The sequence below is a fragment of the Balaenoptera acutorostrata genome, chromosome 16, assembly GCF_949987535.1.
Source record: "Balaenoptera acutorostrata chromosome 16, mBalAcu1.1, whole genome shotgun sequence".
In the NCBI taxonomy this organism is placed as follows: domain Eukaryota; kingdom Metazoa; phylum Chordata; class Mammalia; order Artiodactyla; family Balaenopteridae; genus Balaenoptera; species Balaenoptera acutorostrata.
In genome coordinates, this window is record NC_080079.1 from 72535576 (window position 1) to 72552414 (window position 16839).

At 46.4% G+C, this 16839-nt stretch overlaps 1 protein-coding gene across 4 annotated transcripts in view; it reads right to left on the reverse strand.

Annotated features, from left to right (window-relative positions):
- PGBD5 (piggyBac transposable element derived 5) overlaps positions 1–16557 on the reverse strand; it is an 88200-nt gene extending 71643 nt beyond the window's left edge. For 3 of the 4 annotated variants that reach the window (XR_009005736.1, XM_057531534.1, XM_057531533.1), the window contains exon 1: positions 16230–16557. Coding sequence is in view for 2 of the 4 variants with exons in the window: in XM_057531534.1 (XP_057387517.1) it covers positions 16230–16554 (325 nt within the window). In the remaining 2 variants the exon portion in view is untranslated. Of the gene's footprint in view, positions 1–15077; positions 15394–16229 lie in introns of those variants that run through there. The other variant, XM_057531535.1, reaches the window with a different exon arrangement.
- Positions 16558–16839: the final 282 nt, after the last annotated feature.

A 16839-nucleotide genomic window follows, 5' to 3' on the forward strand; every position in this document is an offset into this window, starting at 1 on the left:
TTAAAGTACAAATGTATATTTACTAGTATGAGTAAAATGTTGCAGTAATTAAAGATTGGAATAGCTGACAATTTTATAAAAAAAAAAAGTAGTAAGATTAAGAGCTTCCAAATACTTAAATCAAGAAACAGAATGATAGTTAATACAATACATACGTTACACGTACATAGTCCGGATAACTTTAGAAAAGATATCTATCCTTTAGAACTGAGTCATAAAATTTAAGTAATGACAGAAGGCAGAAAAATAGTTTAGATTATATCAAAATTATAATCTTTGTAGAATTATTTCATGCATTAGCTTTCATAAGACTAAAGCAAACAGCCCTTGAGAATTTAATGTAATTTTATAATCATTCAACTTCATTCATTCAATTTCATTCAGGCTATGAGTATTTCAAGAAAAAGTCCTATTTGTGAATTCTTCACCTAGTGAAGATGAATTAAAAGCCGAAAGTCAACTCTGCCAGCTTAAAAATTCAGGAACAGAAAAAAATTCCACAATCATTTATGACAACATCCAAAATAAATCACTTTCAATCTATTAAAAATAATAGAGTATGAAGAAAAGAAAGTGTTACAGAATAATTTTGTTTCCATTAGTCAAGTTTTAAAATAACCTTACAAGAGTGCCCTTTAAGAAGACAATGCCTTGTAGTTTTAAGCCTACGGAAACTAATGCTACACTCAAAGTGTCTGTTGAAATGATTACCATGTGGGTAATAACTACCATTTCCAGTAGTTAGAAGATGAAGAACTGTTGAATCACCCAAGCTATGAATCCTAGTTATGGAGTTCCTCCTGGAAAATGTGATGCTGAAGATTTGTTCCCCTGAATTAATGTGCTCCTTCTGCATCTTGCACAGCACACGTGTGAAGGTTGCAAACACATCCAGAGGCCTCTGAATGCCGAAAGCCTACAGTGATGAGGGAGTTACCCCCGGTCCTGCCTTTCTGGCTGGCCTGCAGAATCCTGGGTCACCAGGCTGACGTGTCACAAGAGCCTAAGTGTTCTTTACGTGATACGAATCGTCTCCTCGGGAAGACGCCAAAATCCATGCACATATCCATGCTCGTATACCAAAATCTGAGGTGCAGACAGAAATTCAGAAATGACTTTGTTATCGTGGAAGAAAAACACACTGTTCCACTGCCACGTTCCTAGTTTTTCCTCAAGGGACTGCAGGACATAGCAATTGCAGTTGGAAATATTAGAAATAAAAATTACAAGTGAGGCAACATCTGAAGTTTACTCCTAAGAAATACTCAAAGAATACCTGTAAGCAGTCAACCAAGGTTTAGTTCGTGGGATTTTGTCAATGACATTGCATCACCCCACAGACTGACCAAGTCCTCAAGTCTAGGAGATGCAAAGAAGGTAAGTCTCTACCTTCAAGAGCTGCTGTGAGGGAGGAAGGTGCACCGTCGCTGGCACAGGTCTTTGCGTTGGCAGACACGACCACCTTGTCCCTTCCCTAGCCCAACAGGAAGTGAACACAAGTGTTCACAAGTGCACAGTGGTGCGACTACAGGTACAGGAAAGCCACCGACAGCATGAGAAATTACTATTCCTGTACTGTACTGTCAACCTCTTAAATTTTGACACCTAAAATATTTAATAAAATATAAATACTTTTGGGCTTCCCTGGTGGCACAGTGGTTGAGAATCTGCCTGCCAATGCAGGGGACACGGGTTCGAGCCCTGGTCTGGGAGGATCCCACATGCCGCAGAGCAACTAGGCCCGTGAGCCACAACTACTGAGCCTGCGCGTCTGGAGCCTGTGCCCCGCAATAAGAGAGGCCGCGATAGCGAGAGGCCCGCACACCGCGATGAAGAGTGGCCCCCGCTCACCGCAACTAGAGAAAGCCCTCGCACAGAAACGAAGACCCAACACAGCCAAAAATAAATAAATAAATAAATAAATAATCCTTAAAAAAAAAAAATATATATATATATAAATGCCTTTTTAAAAGAACAAAACTTCAGACTGTATCTTTATCCTAGAAGTTCATTCTACAGTTGGCTTCAGTCCTGCCTTAGGCAAATGTTTAGCCATTTGGACAAAATGGGCAAAAAACGTGAACAAACATTTCTACAATATACAAATATATGAACGGCCAACAAGCACATGAAAAGATGCTCAACATCACTAATCATTAAGGAAATGCAAATCAAAACCACAATGAGATACCACCTCCCACTCATTAGCATGGCTACTACCAAAAAACCAAAAAAACGGGACTTCCCTGGCAGTCCAGTGGTTGAGACTTCGCCTTCCAATGCAGGGTGTGTGGGTCTGATCCCTGGTCGGGGAGCTAAGATCCCACATGCCTCACGGCCAAAAAACCAAAACATAAAGCAGAAGCAATACTGTAACAAATTCAATAAAGACTTTAAAAATGGTCCACATTAAAAAAAAAAAATCTAAAAAAAAAAAGTGTTGATGAAGATGTGGAGAAATTGAAACTCACATACACTGCTGGCGGCCACCCACTTTGTAAAACATTTTGTCAGTTCCTCAGAAAGTTAAACAGAGAGTTACCATACAACCCAGCAATTCCATTCCTAGCTACATACTCAAGAAAAATGCAAACTATGCCCACACTAAAACTTGTACATGAAGGTTTTGGCTTTATTCATAGTAGCAAAAAAGTGAAAACAATCCAAATGTTCATCAACTGATGCGTAAACAAAGTGTGATATATACATCAGTTCAATGGAATATTATTCAGCATTTAAAAGGAATGAAATTTTGACACATGCAACAACATGGATGAACCTTGGAAACATTATGCTAATGGAAAGAAACCAGTCACAAATCACCACATACTGTATGATTTCATTTATATGAAATTTCCAGAACAGGCAAATCTATAGAGACAGAAAGTAAATTAGCCGTTGCCTAAGGCTCGGGGTGATGGCTAAAGGTTTCTTTGGGGGATGATGAAAATGTTCTAAAACTGACTGTTTACACTACACAATTGGGAATACATTAAGAGCCACTAAATTGTACACATAAAATGGGTAAATTGTATGACATGTGAATTATATCGCAATAAAGCTCTTACCCCCAAAATGGAAAGAACTTCCATATTTATTGCATAAAAAAAGAATAAACAACTTGATCAAAACACCAAAAACAGGGAAAAGAGTAAGAAAAAAAAAGTGAATTAAATAATATGGAAGGAATAAAATCATGTTTGTTTGTCATCATTTTAAGTGTGTACAGGGACTTCCCTGGCAGTCCAGTGGTTAAGATTTTGCCTTCCAATGCAGGGGGTGCAGGTTTGATCCCTGGTCAGGGAGCTAAGATCCCACATGCCTTGTGGCCAAAAAACCAAAACATAAAGAACAGAAGCAATATTGTAAGAAATTCAATAAAGACTTTAAAAATGGTCCACATAAAAAAAAAAATCTTAAAAAAAATTTTTTTAAAACTAAATAAAATGGAAAAAAAATAAGTGTGTACAGACTGATTTCTCCAACTAAAGAGTCTATCATGTTGTGTCAAAAATATATATCCATCTATATGCTGTCCGTGAAACACAAATAGGGGCAAAAAAGGGGTTGGAAAGAATGCACCAGGCAAGGAGATACCTGGCAAATGCAAGGGAGGAGAAAGCAGGAAAGGCAAATTAATAGCAAACAAGCTGGATTTAAAGTTAAAGGTACTAAGCAAGATGAAGAGGGACATTATTAAAGGCACAGTTTGGTGGGAAGATATAAAAGGTATAATAAGTACGCATGCATCAAACAACACGGCAGCTAAAGACTCCTAAAAATGCAAGCATATGGTAAAAACTCAGCTCTTCAAATGGGAATATCTACTAGACAGAAAAAAGAAAAACAGAGAGGATAGAGAAACAGACAGACACCCTTACTTCCCTCAAATAAAAAACATACATTTTTTCTTACCTATGTATGCCACGTTTGTAAAGATTAACTCGATATCCGGCAACAAAGAAAACCTTTACAAACCTTTCAAACTAAAGATTTAAAGGACAGCTCTTTGATCACAATCCAATAAAATTAGAATTAAATAATCAGGTAACAAAAAGTCTTAACTACTTAGAAATTAAGAAATATACTCTTAGATCAAAGAAGAAATCAAAAGGAGGAATGGAAAAAATCTTGAAAGCAATGGAAAGGATACCAAAACTTACAGAATACACCAGAAGTTATACTCTAAGGATATTTTAGTGTCAAATGCCTTCAATACTAAAAATTTTTTAAATAAAAAATCATGTACTCATCTAAACCAATTAGAAAAGGACAGCTCAATAAATCAAAAGAAAGAAGTTATAACAAAGATAAATTTTTAAATTAAAAAAAATATAACAGGGACAAATAAACTCAAAGCTAATTTTTTTTGGTGGGGGGAGGGCCGCACCATGCAGCTGGCAGGATCTTAGTTCCCCGACCAGGGCTCGAACCTGGGCCCCCAGCAGTGGAAGCTCGGAGTGCTAACCACTGGACCGCCAGGAAGTCCCTCAAAGCTGATTCTTTGAAAAGACCAATAATGCAGAAAAACCTCACATGCCCAATTAAGGGTAAGAGAGAGAAGGTGGGTGATGGGGGGAGAGGAAAAGTGGAGAAAGTGAAGGAGGGAGGGGAAAGAGAGGAGGGGATAGGGGAGAGAGAGGATGTACAAACACAGAAGACCAGGCTTGAGAACAGACACATAAAAGCAACTGCAGATTACAAAAGCAAATCAGAAAGAACCATTTTGCAAAACTGCATGGCATTTTACATTAACAAATTTGAAAACCTAGAAGAAACAGATGATTTCCTAGGAAAACATAAATCATCAAAATGATTCAAGACGTGGAAAATTCAGAAGTACCGGGACCAGACAGGTTCACAGCTGAGCTATATCTAACGCATAATTCCACCGTTGAATGGCAACAGGCAATTAAACAATAATAAGCCAATTCATTTTATGAAGCTGAGCATTATTTTAATACTCAGACCTGAGAGAGATGAGGGGGGGGAAACAATGAACAAATCTGGCTTAGGATGGATTAGCTACAGAAACACTAAACTAATACCAGCAAACAACGGAACTCAGCCATCTATCAAAGAGACCAACCTGGATATATTCCGGGAAAGTAAGGGAATCTCAATACCAGGAAATCAGTGAAATCTACTTCGTCCATAAATTAAATGTGAATAAAAAATAGGACCACAGCAATAAATGCATTTTGATAAAAATAAAGGCATTTGATAAAAGTTTGGCCGCCATTCCTTATAAAAATAAAGTAAGCTAGGAACGGAAGGAAGTTATTGATGAAGTATTATTGAATGAGAAGAGCATAATACAAAGGTATATAAAGTGAGCCTGTATTTGTTAAACAATGACCCCAAAAACTCCTACACATGATGTATATGCACAAATGTGTTTGCATATGAGCAACGAGTTGTCAACACGGACTACACGGAGGCAGGCCGTGAGGAGAATTCTAACAAAAAAGGGTAAAACAGGGTTGCAGTTAAAAACCATGTATGATATTAATGCATGTAAATGAAATTAGATAGTTCATGTGCATAATTTTTAAAAGACTGCACAGTATGAAAACTACCAAGAAAAGAAGTATTCCTTTTCTTTTTAACTCCACAACCATCACTGACTTTTTTTATTCCCAGTAACAAGTTTAGGGTAAGATACTCTGTTGTCAGTATCACCTTTAGCTGGACTCCTTAATGGAAACGGGAATCGGCTGCAGGTCAGAACTTAGGCACAGCTGTGATCCTTCTATCCAGAGCGATCCCGCTTGCCCAGCTCCTGATCTCATCCCCGGGGGAGACACTCTGGAGCCGGTGAGGAGCAGGGATCTGAGCAAACCATCCTTGGCTTCCCTTGGGGCCGTGTCACGGTCACATTTACGGGTCTACAGAAGTGCTGGTCCTGGCGGCTCCCACAGCACGAGGATGCCCTTCTTACGACAGCACCTACCATACGGGTCACAAGTATTTGAGCACTTCCTGTTTTCAGGGCTGGGCACCATGCTTTCCTTATCCATTTCTCAAGCCCCAGCTGCTGACATAGTGCCTGGCCCCTCACAGGCCACATGAATGAAGTGTATTCAAAAGAAGAGATGAAGTCTGAACTCAAGAGCTTTTCTTTTGGGGGGCCATTTAACTTTAGTTTTCCAGGCAGCTGTACTTACACGTCTTCCAGCCCTGCTGCCAATAACCTGCTGGGGTGAAAGAATGTTGGCACACCCCAGGGGGCACATGGCTTTGGCTGGTCCTTTGGCAGCAGGGACACTGGGAATTGCTCTTAGGAGCCCAGCAAGACAGTGGGGAGGGTACTTCACTGAGTGCCTCCTCCGTCAGACCAGACAGGATCTCGCTGGGTGCCTGGAGCTGCCCTGCAGGAGGCGGCGCTTTGGATGCTGAGCTGGGACAGGTCCCCCTCCCTCCCAACAAAGCATCTCACACGCCGCCCTCAGGAGTCTGGGCTGCACCCTGGCAGCCAGCCACTCCAACTTCCCTGATGGAATCTGCCGTCTCCCTGAACTTACCGTCATCTTTTCAAAATCTTTCTATTTCTTCTCTGCCAAACTTCTTGAAGACAATGAGTCTATAAATGTGTGATACACAGTGTGAATTTACACTTGCTGATATTTACCTAAAATTCACCTCTTTCAATCTTAAAAGCCTTCTCACTGGACTTATCGCCAATTTCCAATTAGGTAATTTTCCAGATTCCACTGGAATTCTGAATGCATGTCCCCTCAGGTGAAATAATTGTGGTCCAGTTTCTCAGCTAGCCAAGGAAGCCTGATTGGGAATTTTGCTGAAATACAATAGTGTTAAGAGCAAACCAAATGGTACATTTTTATTTACCTCAAACGCTGGGGCCCAAGGAAAGCAAGCATCATTACAAGCAGATGAGGAAGAAGGGGTAGATTTTTTCAAATGTGAATTCTGAAGTGAAGCTCTACTCACTCATGCAACCTCGGCATCTTTACTCAGCACACCCCACTGACACAGCAGGGGTCCCAGGGAAGCTTATTTAAGATACAAATGATTCTCCGCTTCCCCAAATGTAGAAGGAGCTCACATAAGCAAGCCCTTCGTTAACCACTCTCTAAATGATTCCACTTGTTTCTATTTTTTTTTTTCTTCCCAGAAAATTATCCTTTATCCCGATCCCTTATATTCTCTTTGTAACTCTGTTTTCCAAACTTGAGAAAACAGGTCTCCTCCCTCTCTGGTTCTTCTAAAGTAATTAAATTTTTAATCGCCTTTGCCATGGAAGCTATTCGGTGGCTCTGAAACGACAATATTACATTCACCTACTGGTTTCCTCTCCATCATGTGAAAGAGGATGGGGCCCAGCAGAGGCAAGGACACTAACTGCTTCTCACCGATGTCTATCATCTGCCCGTGGAGTCTCTCTCCCCATCCAGCCTGGGTTCCACCAGCTGACGGCCCTCGACAGATGGGAGAGGGATCCTGAAGCACCTCACAGGCTGCCACACGACTGAGGGCTGCCAGAGGGTGCGGAGGCCAGCTGGGTGGGTTCTGGGGCCGCTCACTCCAGCTTCAAAGAGAGCCCCCTGGTTTTGTCCTGAGGTTCCTGGTTGCTAAAAAGTTTTTAAAACCTTCTAAGTAGCACAATATCCATCATGTCCATTTTGGCCACATAGGAAAAAAGTAGTTAAAGGAATGAGAATCAGCTACCTGGAATGAAGCACCAGCTCTGTGCTTTCCTGCATGTCTTTACTGATTCTCAGTGCTGAGCTCCACTGGGTCCCCTGCCCAAGACCGCAGGGCGAGCACTCAGCAGAGCCCAGGCCCTCTACCCTGGGCATGCTCGCTCCCCACCAGAAACCGACCACTAAGCCCCTTTCAAACCCTCTACCACTTCAAAACATCAGTGTGCAATTAATAACTGCGTCTAGAATACCCCGTGCACATTGCTTACCTGCATCATCTCACCTGTTCCAAAGTGACAATGGGAACTTTACTGAGAGAATGCAAATAATTCATTTTTTTTCTCTAGGCTTTTTTTCTCAGTTTCCCCTCGTGAATCCTTGTACAGATGATCAGCAAGAGCCCTACTGATTTGAATTCGCTTTCCCCCATCCATCCCTTTTCTTCAGCATCTGCACAAATAGGACTCTGCTGGCTGCTGTAAAACCCGCCCTCCACCCCATGCCCCTGCCAAATGTATGAGGGAGCAAACAAGAGGGAAGTTCATTTCTTCATAAATTTAGTCCATGACAGATATGACTGATCCATGGGTGGCTGTGCTCCAAATGGTGATTCAGACACAAGGTCCTCTGATCTGGTGGCCCCAGCATCTCTGACGTGTGGCCCAGAGAAGCCTCCCTCCTGGCGAGGTCTGAGCATGGGGTCCACACTTTGCCTCATCTTCCATTGCCCAGAACCCAGGCAGCAGCCCTTCTCGCTGCACGGGGGTGGGTGGCGGTGGGGGCGGGGGCTTGGGAAATTAAGTGCAGCCAAAGCCTGGGATGAGAGTCAATGGGTGAGACAGATTCGGAGAATGACACTGGTCTCCAACTCAGAGCCCCCTGCAAGGGACTTATTTTTAATTAGTTGATCTGACCAGCATATACCATGGTCCACATTCATGCTTAAGTACGATGCTTACTTATACCCTAATCAAAGGGACCAGTCCACACTATGTCACTTAACCTCTCTGTGACTCAGTTTCCTCATGTTAAAAACAGGAAAAATAATAGTCCTGACCTCACAGGGTTGTTATGAGGATTATATAGGTTAGAAAGTGCTCAGGACGCTATCTGGCACACAGTAAGTGATATACAGGCGTTTGTGAAACAATTAAGGGGTATGGAGCTGGCTTCCCCACAAATTCCTAACACAGTCCTGTCTTGGAGGTCTCTAGCTATTAGAAAGTGGGCAGGTTGTAGAAGCCCAGGGCTGGAGTGTTCCCCAGAGGCCAACGAGTTCAGTCTTCCATCCAGGATGGAAATCCCTGTTAAACACATCCCAGACTTATTTCAGTGCCTTCCTGGGAAGGAACTCATTCCTCATCCACAATCTAGATGTTAAAAATGCACAGGTCCTTGTAAACATTTATTCACCGACACCAATTCCCACCCCCATTTAAAAAATCTACTTCCGCTTCCATCTAGTCTTTTGTTCTTTCATTCATCCAACAGAACTTGAGGAATTACCATGTTCTAACCATGACCAAGACATCCAAGGTGTCAGCCCTGGGAAGGAGTTAGCTTATATGGGTGCTAAAAGGGACCAGAGGGAAGACGGTGATTTTAGGTTCCTGGAGGCAGTGACATTTGAACCAAGACCAGACCAACAAGCAAGGGCTGCTATTCGAGTATCGGGAAGAACATTCCAGGTGAAGGTCTGGCAGGCACAAAGGCTCTGAGATGGACAGAGCATGTGGCGAGAGAGTGCTGTAGGACAGGTACCCAAAGGAACGTGGGACGGGAAGGCTAGCAGGCCCTGCGAAGGACTTGGGAATTCCCTTTGGCTTGAAGTTGAAGCCGCTGAAAGGTTTTAAGCAGAAAAGTGAGTGGATGAGCCCCGGTTTGTAAAGATCACTCTTCTTCCACAGCCAATGGGAAGAGAGATAGAAGCAGGGGGCGGGGCATCAACAAAACTGGAATCTGGGAATCCCAGCAAGTGAAGGTTCCAGTGCCGTGACCAGTGAGTGATGTTGTCTTGGTTACAGTTGGAAGCAATGGCAATGATACGAGAAGAGAAAGAATTTGTGGTTCTAATTGTTTTAATAAACTGATTTATTAAATACACACCTAATATTTAGTATGCATTTAATAAATCAAAAAAAGTATGGCCAGACAGTCATACTTCTGTGGTAGTTCTTCCTGGAATTCACAAACACGGGGAAGAAAGTTCTTTACACCATGTGCCAATCCAGGCAGAGCGTCCCTTTACATTACAGGATATTTTAGGCATCCTACTGTTCTTGTAGCATGACATTCTCCCCCTCACCCTAAGTTAATACTGATACTATACATTCCTTGGCCAATAAAGGTTTTACCACATTGACTCTGGTTGTCATTCATATCCCCTCTTCCTTCCTTAAAGAAAAACCCCCAGTGCCTCTCCATGGATTCCACCCTCTCTAAGCACTTATTTCTCGCCAAACCTGCCAAACTCCCCTCTGGGGGATCCAGCATTCGCTAGGTACCCACGCCTGGACTTCAAGTTCAGATTCCAGCTACAGTTTCTTGCAATGGTAACAATGACAAACATCACATTTCAAGCCATTGTCACTAAGGCCTCAAGTAAGGATGCTGCGCTCAAGGGAGAGTGGGGCTGCCCAGAGGCAAAGATGGCATACCTTCTTTCCACCTTCCACCCCAGCCTTCGCCTAAGTTGCTCCCTTGTTTGAGAGGCCTTTTTGCCTCCTTCTCACCTGATTCATTTTTATTCCTCAAGATGCCGCTTCGGGGCCACCTCTGCCGGAGGATTAGGCGCGACCCAGCTGGATCAGGTGAGGTACCTCTGGAATCCCATCTAAGTACAGGTTTGCTGCGAGCACAGACTCCTACCTCTTTTTCTTCGCTCTGTCTCCCCGACTGGGCCCCAGGAGACATGCCTACTTGTCGTTTCACCCCAGCAGGGCTCAATGCGCTCGCTGAATGGGTACGTGGCGCATCTCCTTCACCACTGGCGCACGTGTGAACTGGGAAACCATTTGGCGGAATCTGCTACAGCAGTGGTTCTCCACTGCAGGCGACTCTGCTCCCCAAGGGACTCCTGGCAGCGCCTGGAGAGGCGTTTGTTTGTCACGACGAGAGGAAGGCGCGCTGCTGGCCTTCAGTGGGCAGAGGCCAGGGGTGCCGCTGAGCACCCTTCAACGCACAGGGCAGCCTCTGCAACAAAGGATCCCCCGGCCCATGGTGTCCGCAGCGCCAAGGCTGCAACGACGCATCTCTTCTACGACCCAGAGATCCTACGCCTAGGTATACACGCCCCAGGGAAATTACGTATGTGTCCATCAAAAACATGCACAAGAATATTGGTGGCAGCTTTATTCATAAAAGCCTGAAAACAGTCCAAAAGTCCACTGATAGGATAATGGATAACAAACTGTAGTATTTATACAATGGAATGCTACATGGCGAAATAAAGACTGTAAAAATAAGACTCAGATATCATGATGAACTAAAGAACCCGACCAAAATGACAGGCGAAATTAATTGATGGTGATGGAAATCAGAACAATGGTTACCCCTGGGGGCAGGGAGGTACTGACTGGGAAGGGGCTGGACGGACTCTACCCTGACCTGGGGAGCTGCAGGGTTGTGCTGCGCACGGTGACTCGTGTGCTGTGTGTGTCACACCTCAGTAAGCTTTATGACAGGGAACACTCTCTCAGGGCCACACTACCAGCAGCAATCACACATTGGTTTGCTGCCTTAGAAGCCAGACTTTCTAATGGACTTTCTGGTACATTGCTGGCCAGGGTGTAAGTAGCTGCATTTCCAGAATGCTATTTCACAAGAGAGATCAAAAATGTTAAAATGTACAAAATCCTTATTCAATTCTGTTTTGATCATTTTATGCTAAGGAATATATTAAAGATCAGCACACAAACTTAAAGTTCAAGAATATTTATCACAGCATAATAAATATAAATAAATACACGTAAATAAGGAGAGGGGGCAATGAACCCAATGCCCACCCAAAGGGAACTGATTCATTAAAACAACACTTTAAAATTTAAATGGAAAATGTTTACAATATATTATTTAGAACTAAAAAGGTCACCTGATAATATGTAACCTAAGATTTATGAAGGGTACACTCAACGTGTTAACTGTGATTATCTCTGAGTAACGGGAGATTATGGGATTTCTTTAAATTTTATCATTTTTCTTTTTGGTTTTTTTCCTAAAATGAACATATATTACTTGTTAATAAGAAAAAAGTATACACTCACAGCTCTTAAAAATAAAGGTGAGTGTTAGACTGTAAAACTGAGTACTACACCACACTAAACTCCCAGGGTGCTGGTGTATTCAAAGCCCTGCCCCCCCGCAGAGGAGCTCTGACCTCCCATTACCATGGCTCAGGGGAGCAGGGATTAAATCAGAAGCCAGATAAAATCCTAGGTCTTCTGTTTCAGTCCCCGACTGTGGGACTGAAATCCCACTGAAATACACAAATCCATACCTGCATTAAGCCTCACAGGACTATATATGCTTCCAGAAAAGGGAACGGCAAATCCACGTATAAACATGAAAACCAATATAAATATTTTTTACTGGAAAAAATTCTAGGTGAAAAACAAACAAACAAACAAAAAACCCCAACCCACTACCTTTCCTGAATTATCAAGTCTGAGCAGTTAGACGGTGGTGATCACTTAACCAAGGTAATCTCATTACCCCCAGGCTCTGGCAGAAAAGCCCCATCTGTCTTTCTCTGTAAAGTGGAGCAGAGAACTTCTCCCACACTGAGTACCTGTGACGATTCAGTGCGATAATGCCTGAAAAAGCAAGTTTCAGATGCAAACTGTGGGTTATTATCCTAATCATGAGCTCAAGTGTCCCCACCACAGGAAAAGACTCCTAGGAAAAGAGCAAAACACCTCTCCCAGGAAGCTCCCTTCTCTGAATTCTGCGTGGCCCCGCATGCGCTTGAGTACTAGGTAGCACTGCACGCGATTTATCTCATAGCTCATCATGATCTGAGTTCCCCCCACAGCCACAGAGCTAAAGGTGGGAGCAGCTGTTTACCTGACACCAGACGGGCCCAGTATCTTAGCTGACAAATCCCATTACAGTAGAAGGTCTCGGTTTAATTCTGGTTTTAAGAGAAAGATGCTTCTCTTCTTCCTTGTTAGTCAAAAAGACTCTAAACCAAATAAACCAACAACAAACTCGGAAGATAAAACATTTCACAGTGTTAATTATCAATGCCATATGTTCCTCCCCAGCTTCTCAAGGTCACACCTCCCCACTGCGTGATGACAGAGGGTGGCTGACATGGGACGTGGGAAGACAACTCCTGTGAAGTCCAAGCTCTCATGGAAAGAGCAGATAGCTCAGATCCCAGCCTGCCACGACAAAGGACCCACAAAGCCAAACAGAAGAAGCCCCCAAGCATCTGTGAATCTGCCTGTTCCTTTGCCTCCTCAGAAAGAACGAATCACAAGACTGCTCAGAAAGGGCAGGAGCTCCCAAGGCAGCTGAATTTCATGCTGTTTCCAAAGAGTGAGCTTGCATGCTGTGCTGGTTATTTGCACGGTGGGCAGACGAGGCTGACAGCTTGAGGGGGCTATTTTAGGGGGATACCCTGTGAGTCTGGTTAGAAGACAGTCCTGGGCCCTGAGCTCCCAGTAACCACTTTCTGCTCCCAGGCCGACCCTCCATCCACCAGGGGTTAAAATGACCCACACAGGGTCTTTGTAATTAAATCATCCCAAGGGGACTCAGCGGGAGGAGAGAGAAGGAAAAGGGGTGTGAGAGAGAGGACCTCCCCAATCATAAGTGCACTTCTGGAGAGCCTGATCCAAGGAGCTAAATACACTGAAAAAAACAGAAGGAAGAGGCTGAGAAGACAACCTTAACCACAGAAATGCTTCCTCCTCCCTCCCCTCCTCCGGGGCATCAAATGTCTCCCTACTGTGTACTCTCCCTCCCACCGCCGGGCCAAAGGCGGCTCTGAATGCAGATCAAAGGCACAGTGGTGCCCAGTGTCTCTCTCCTACACAGGGACTCTCTGAAAAGGGTTCCAGGTCATCAAGAGGGCTCCCAGACAGCGGTCATAACCTCTTTCTGATAGAAGAAACCAGGCTCAGCACAAGCGATAACGCATTTTCACTTAAGACAGTCACATGCATACACGCCTATTTCCATACATACGCCTACACGGTTTTTCACAGCAGGAGGCAGGCAGGAAGCCTGTTCCATGAGTCTAGAATCCTTTGCTTTCCTCATCTGATTCTAGCAGCAACAGCAATTTCCATTAGGGGTTTTCTTTGATGAGGGCTGATTACAGATCAAAATGCCACCCTCTGGCTTGGTCTCCTTCCCACGGTACCAGCCCAGTGAGATCCATCAACAAACTGGGAAACAAAGATGGAGGGAGGTGCAGGCTGCGTTCCGTAAAAGTGGGGAGCACACTCTGGCTGGAGCGTCTGAGCTGCTGGACTTGGTAAACTTTGCAGGCTGACCCTTCTTTGCTCTCAGGGCGGCCAGGATGCAGCTCTCCAGCCTCTTAACACACTTCTCTCTCTCCGCACCAGTAAGGCACAAGGATTTTCTCTCAGCGGCAGCGTATTTCTGCACCTATTTTCAGCCCCCGTAAACCCTATTCCATTGTTTCAGAGGACCTGAATTCTTACTTAATAAACCATCAATCTCATCCCTCCACCACTACCCCAAATTCCCTCAGGGAGAAGGTGCTGCAAGGAAGAAGAAAGTTCTTAATTAGGGCTGTGCTCCTACACAAAATAGGAAAGCAAAACTAGGTATAAATATACCATCAAATAACCACTAAGGTCTTTGGTTATAGCGCTTGACTGCGATTCTCAGGTCCAGGTGTGAACTCAGTGGACACGTGAAGGAAGCAGAATTTGAACCTAACGCCAACTGACACATGATATTGCTCTTCGTGACCGTTTAAGTGCTGCAGTGGCTAAACTGCTCTGCTGCAGAACTTCTCCCATTTTTAGGTTACTAAGAAACACAATATTGCTTTGAAATTTCAGTGTGTTCAGCCTTCTCAAACCAGCATACTCATGAATCTTATTCATAACCAGGCTGAACCCGACACAATTTCCCTGTTTTCCCCTGAGACAGGGGAAACGCCGCATCCTCCCAAGCAGACACGCATCACAAGTGTTCCAAGATCAAAAACTGGATCACAGACACTCACTGCATAAAGCCTGCCAAACCAGGGCTCTGGGTAGGTACAAATTCTTAAGAGCCGATATGAAAAACAGCTGTCTGGGGCTGGAAAACTTTATGACGTTTTGGAAAATATGGGGGGGGGGGTGGTAAAAGGATTATACAGAGTGATGTGACTGAAAACTCCCACACTCTTAATCAAAGCCCAAATACGAACCTGCTTTTAAATGTACCCACCTCCAACACTGCACAGCTAACCTGGACTCTGGAAGCCCAGCTGTAGCTTAGAGTATCCACACTGCAGCCTGACTGCTGGAGGCGTGCAGACCACTCCCTGCTGAGAGCCCAGCCAGCCCTGCCAGCGGGCTGCAGCCTGATGTCCTGACCCGAGTCCAGGCACCAGCCAGGGGTCCCTTGGTCCTGTCCTCCTATGGGCTGTGTTCCCGACCGGTCGAACAATAATCGGGGAGAGCCACAGGCAAAGCCGCATCTCGCCCAGCATCATGCCCACTGCGGCCACTCCCTGGTCGTCAGCATCACCGGCTGCGCGCCATTCCACCCATGAAAACAGTGTGCAGAAACCAGGGGCTGCCACGGAAGGCGGCGCAGAGCAAGGAACAAAAGCATCAGAGAACAAGGGCAAATGGCTGGCCTCCACCTCCGGGAGAGGGCAGAGGCTGCTGAGCTTCCGCGGGGAAAGTGGAGATATTTTATAACCACCTCCCAAGAAAGGAGGCAGCAGAGAGGACCTCAAGCAGCCAGAGCTGCCAGCCCTTCTCCAGGTATCAGGGGCTGGTCTACGACCGTAACAGTAAGCAGGACACACGTGAAAGTGCCTTCCCGTGCAAAAGCATACGCCTTAATGCTGCCCAACTAACTGGTCCTTTCACTCTTCCCTGTTTTTCCCAAGAGATCCTCAACGGCACGGACACGTAAAGTTTCTCAGATTAACTGGAGAAAACTAAAGCCCAGTGAAGACGCCATGGGTGGCCTCTCTCAGCCCTCCCAGGGCCTCGCTCCAACCGCTACCTGCCCCACCCCTGGCGCCCGGGTCAGGCTTGCTCTGGGGCCAGCAACGCAAAATGACTCCCCCGCCCCAATACACGCCAGGTTTTCAGGATCCCCTCAACTAGGAGAGCCGAACTCTGACCCACCCTCCAGGTGCGAGTGGCTTCTGGTTCGGGACGCGGGGACACTCCCAGCACGTGAGGGCACACTCCCCCGTGCTGCCGCGGCCTCGCCTCATCCTGTCCACCCACGAGGAACTCGGCGGAGCCCCGGCACGCTACCGCAGCCTCGTGTGTTTCCCGAAACGCGCAGCTGCCACCCGCAAGCCGACCCGCGGAGCTCCGGGAATTCTCGCGCCCCCGCCCCCGGGCCGCGCCTTACCGCCGGTGCCCTCGAAGTGCGGGGCCGGGCGGTCCCGCAGCGTGGCGCTCCAGCCCGCGCCAGCCTCGTCCTCCTCCGACTCCTGCGCGGCGGCGGCGGGGGCGCCGGGGCCCCGCGCGGGGCCGGGGCGCTCGGCTTCGTCGTCCGAGGAGCCGGCCGAGGAGGAGCGCGAGGCGGCCGACGTGCTGTAGAAGGGGTTCCCGCTGCTGTCCGGGCCCGACTCGCCGAACACGTCGTCCGAGATGTGCAGGCTCTCGTAGCGCGCGCGGGCCGCCTCGAGCAGCGCCGGCGCCCTCCTCCGCGCGCCCCCGCCGCCCTCGGCCATGGCCCCGGCCGCCGCCCGCGCGCCGGCCCCCCACAGCGCCTCCCAGCCGCACGCGCCGGGCCCCGGGCCCGCGCCGCGGCCCGCCGTCCCCCACCAGCGCAGCCCGCAGCACAGCGCCCGCCGCCCCGCGCCCGGCCGGCCCGCCGTCTTGGCCGCCTCGGGCCCAGCGCCCGGGGAAGCGCTCGGAGCTCGGGCGCCGCGGGCTGCGGGCCGCGGCGGGAGGCAGGGGTTGCGGCCCGGGCCAGGCGTCGCCGATGCGTCTCCTCGGCGCCCGCCGCGTCGCCG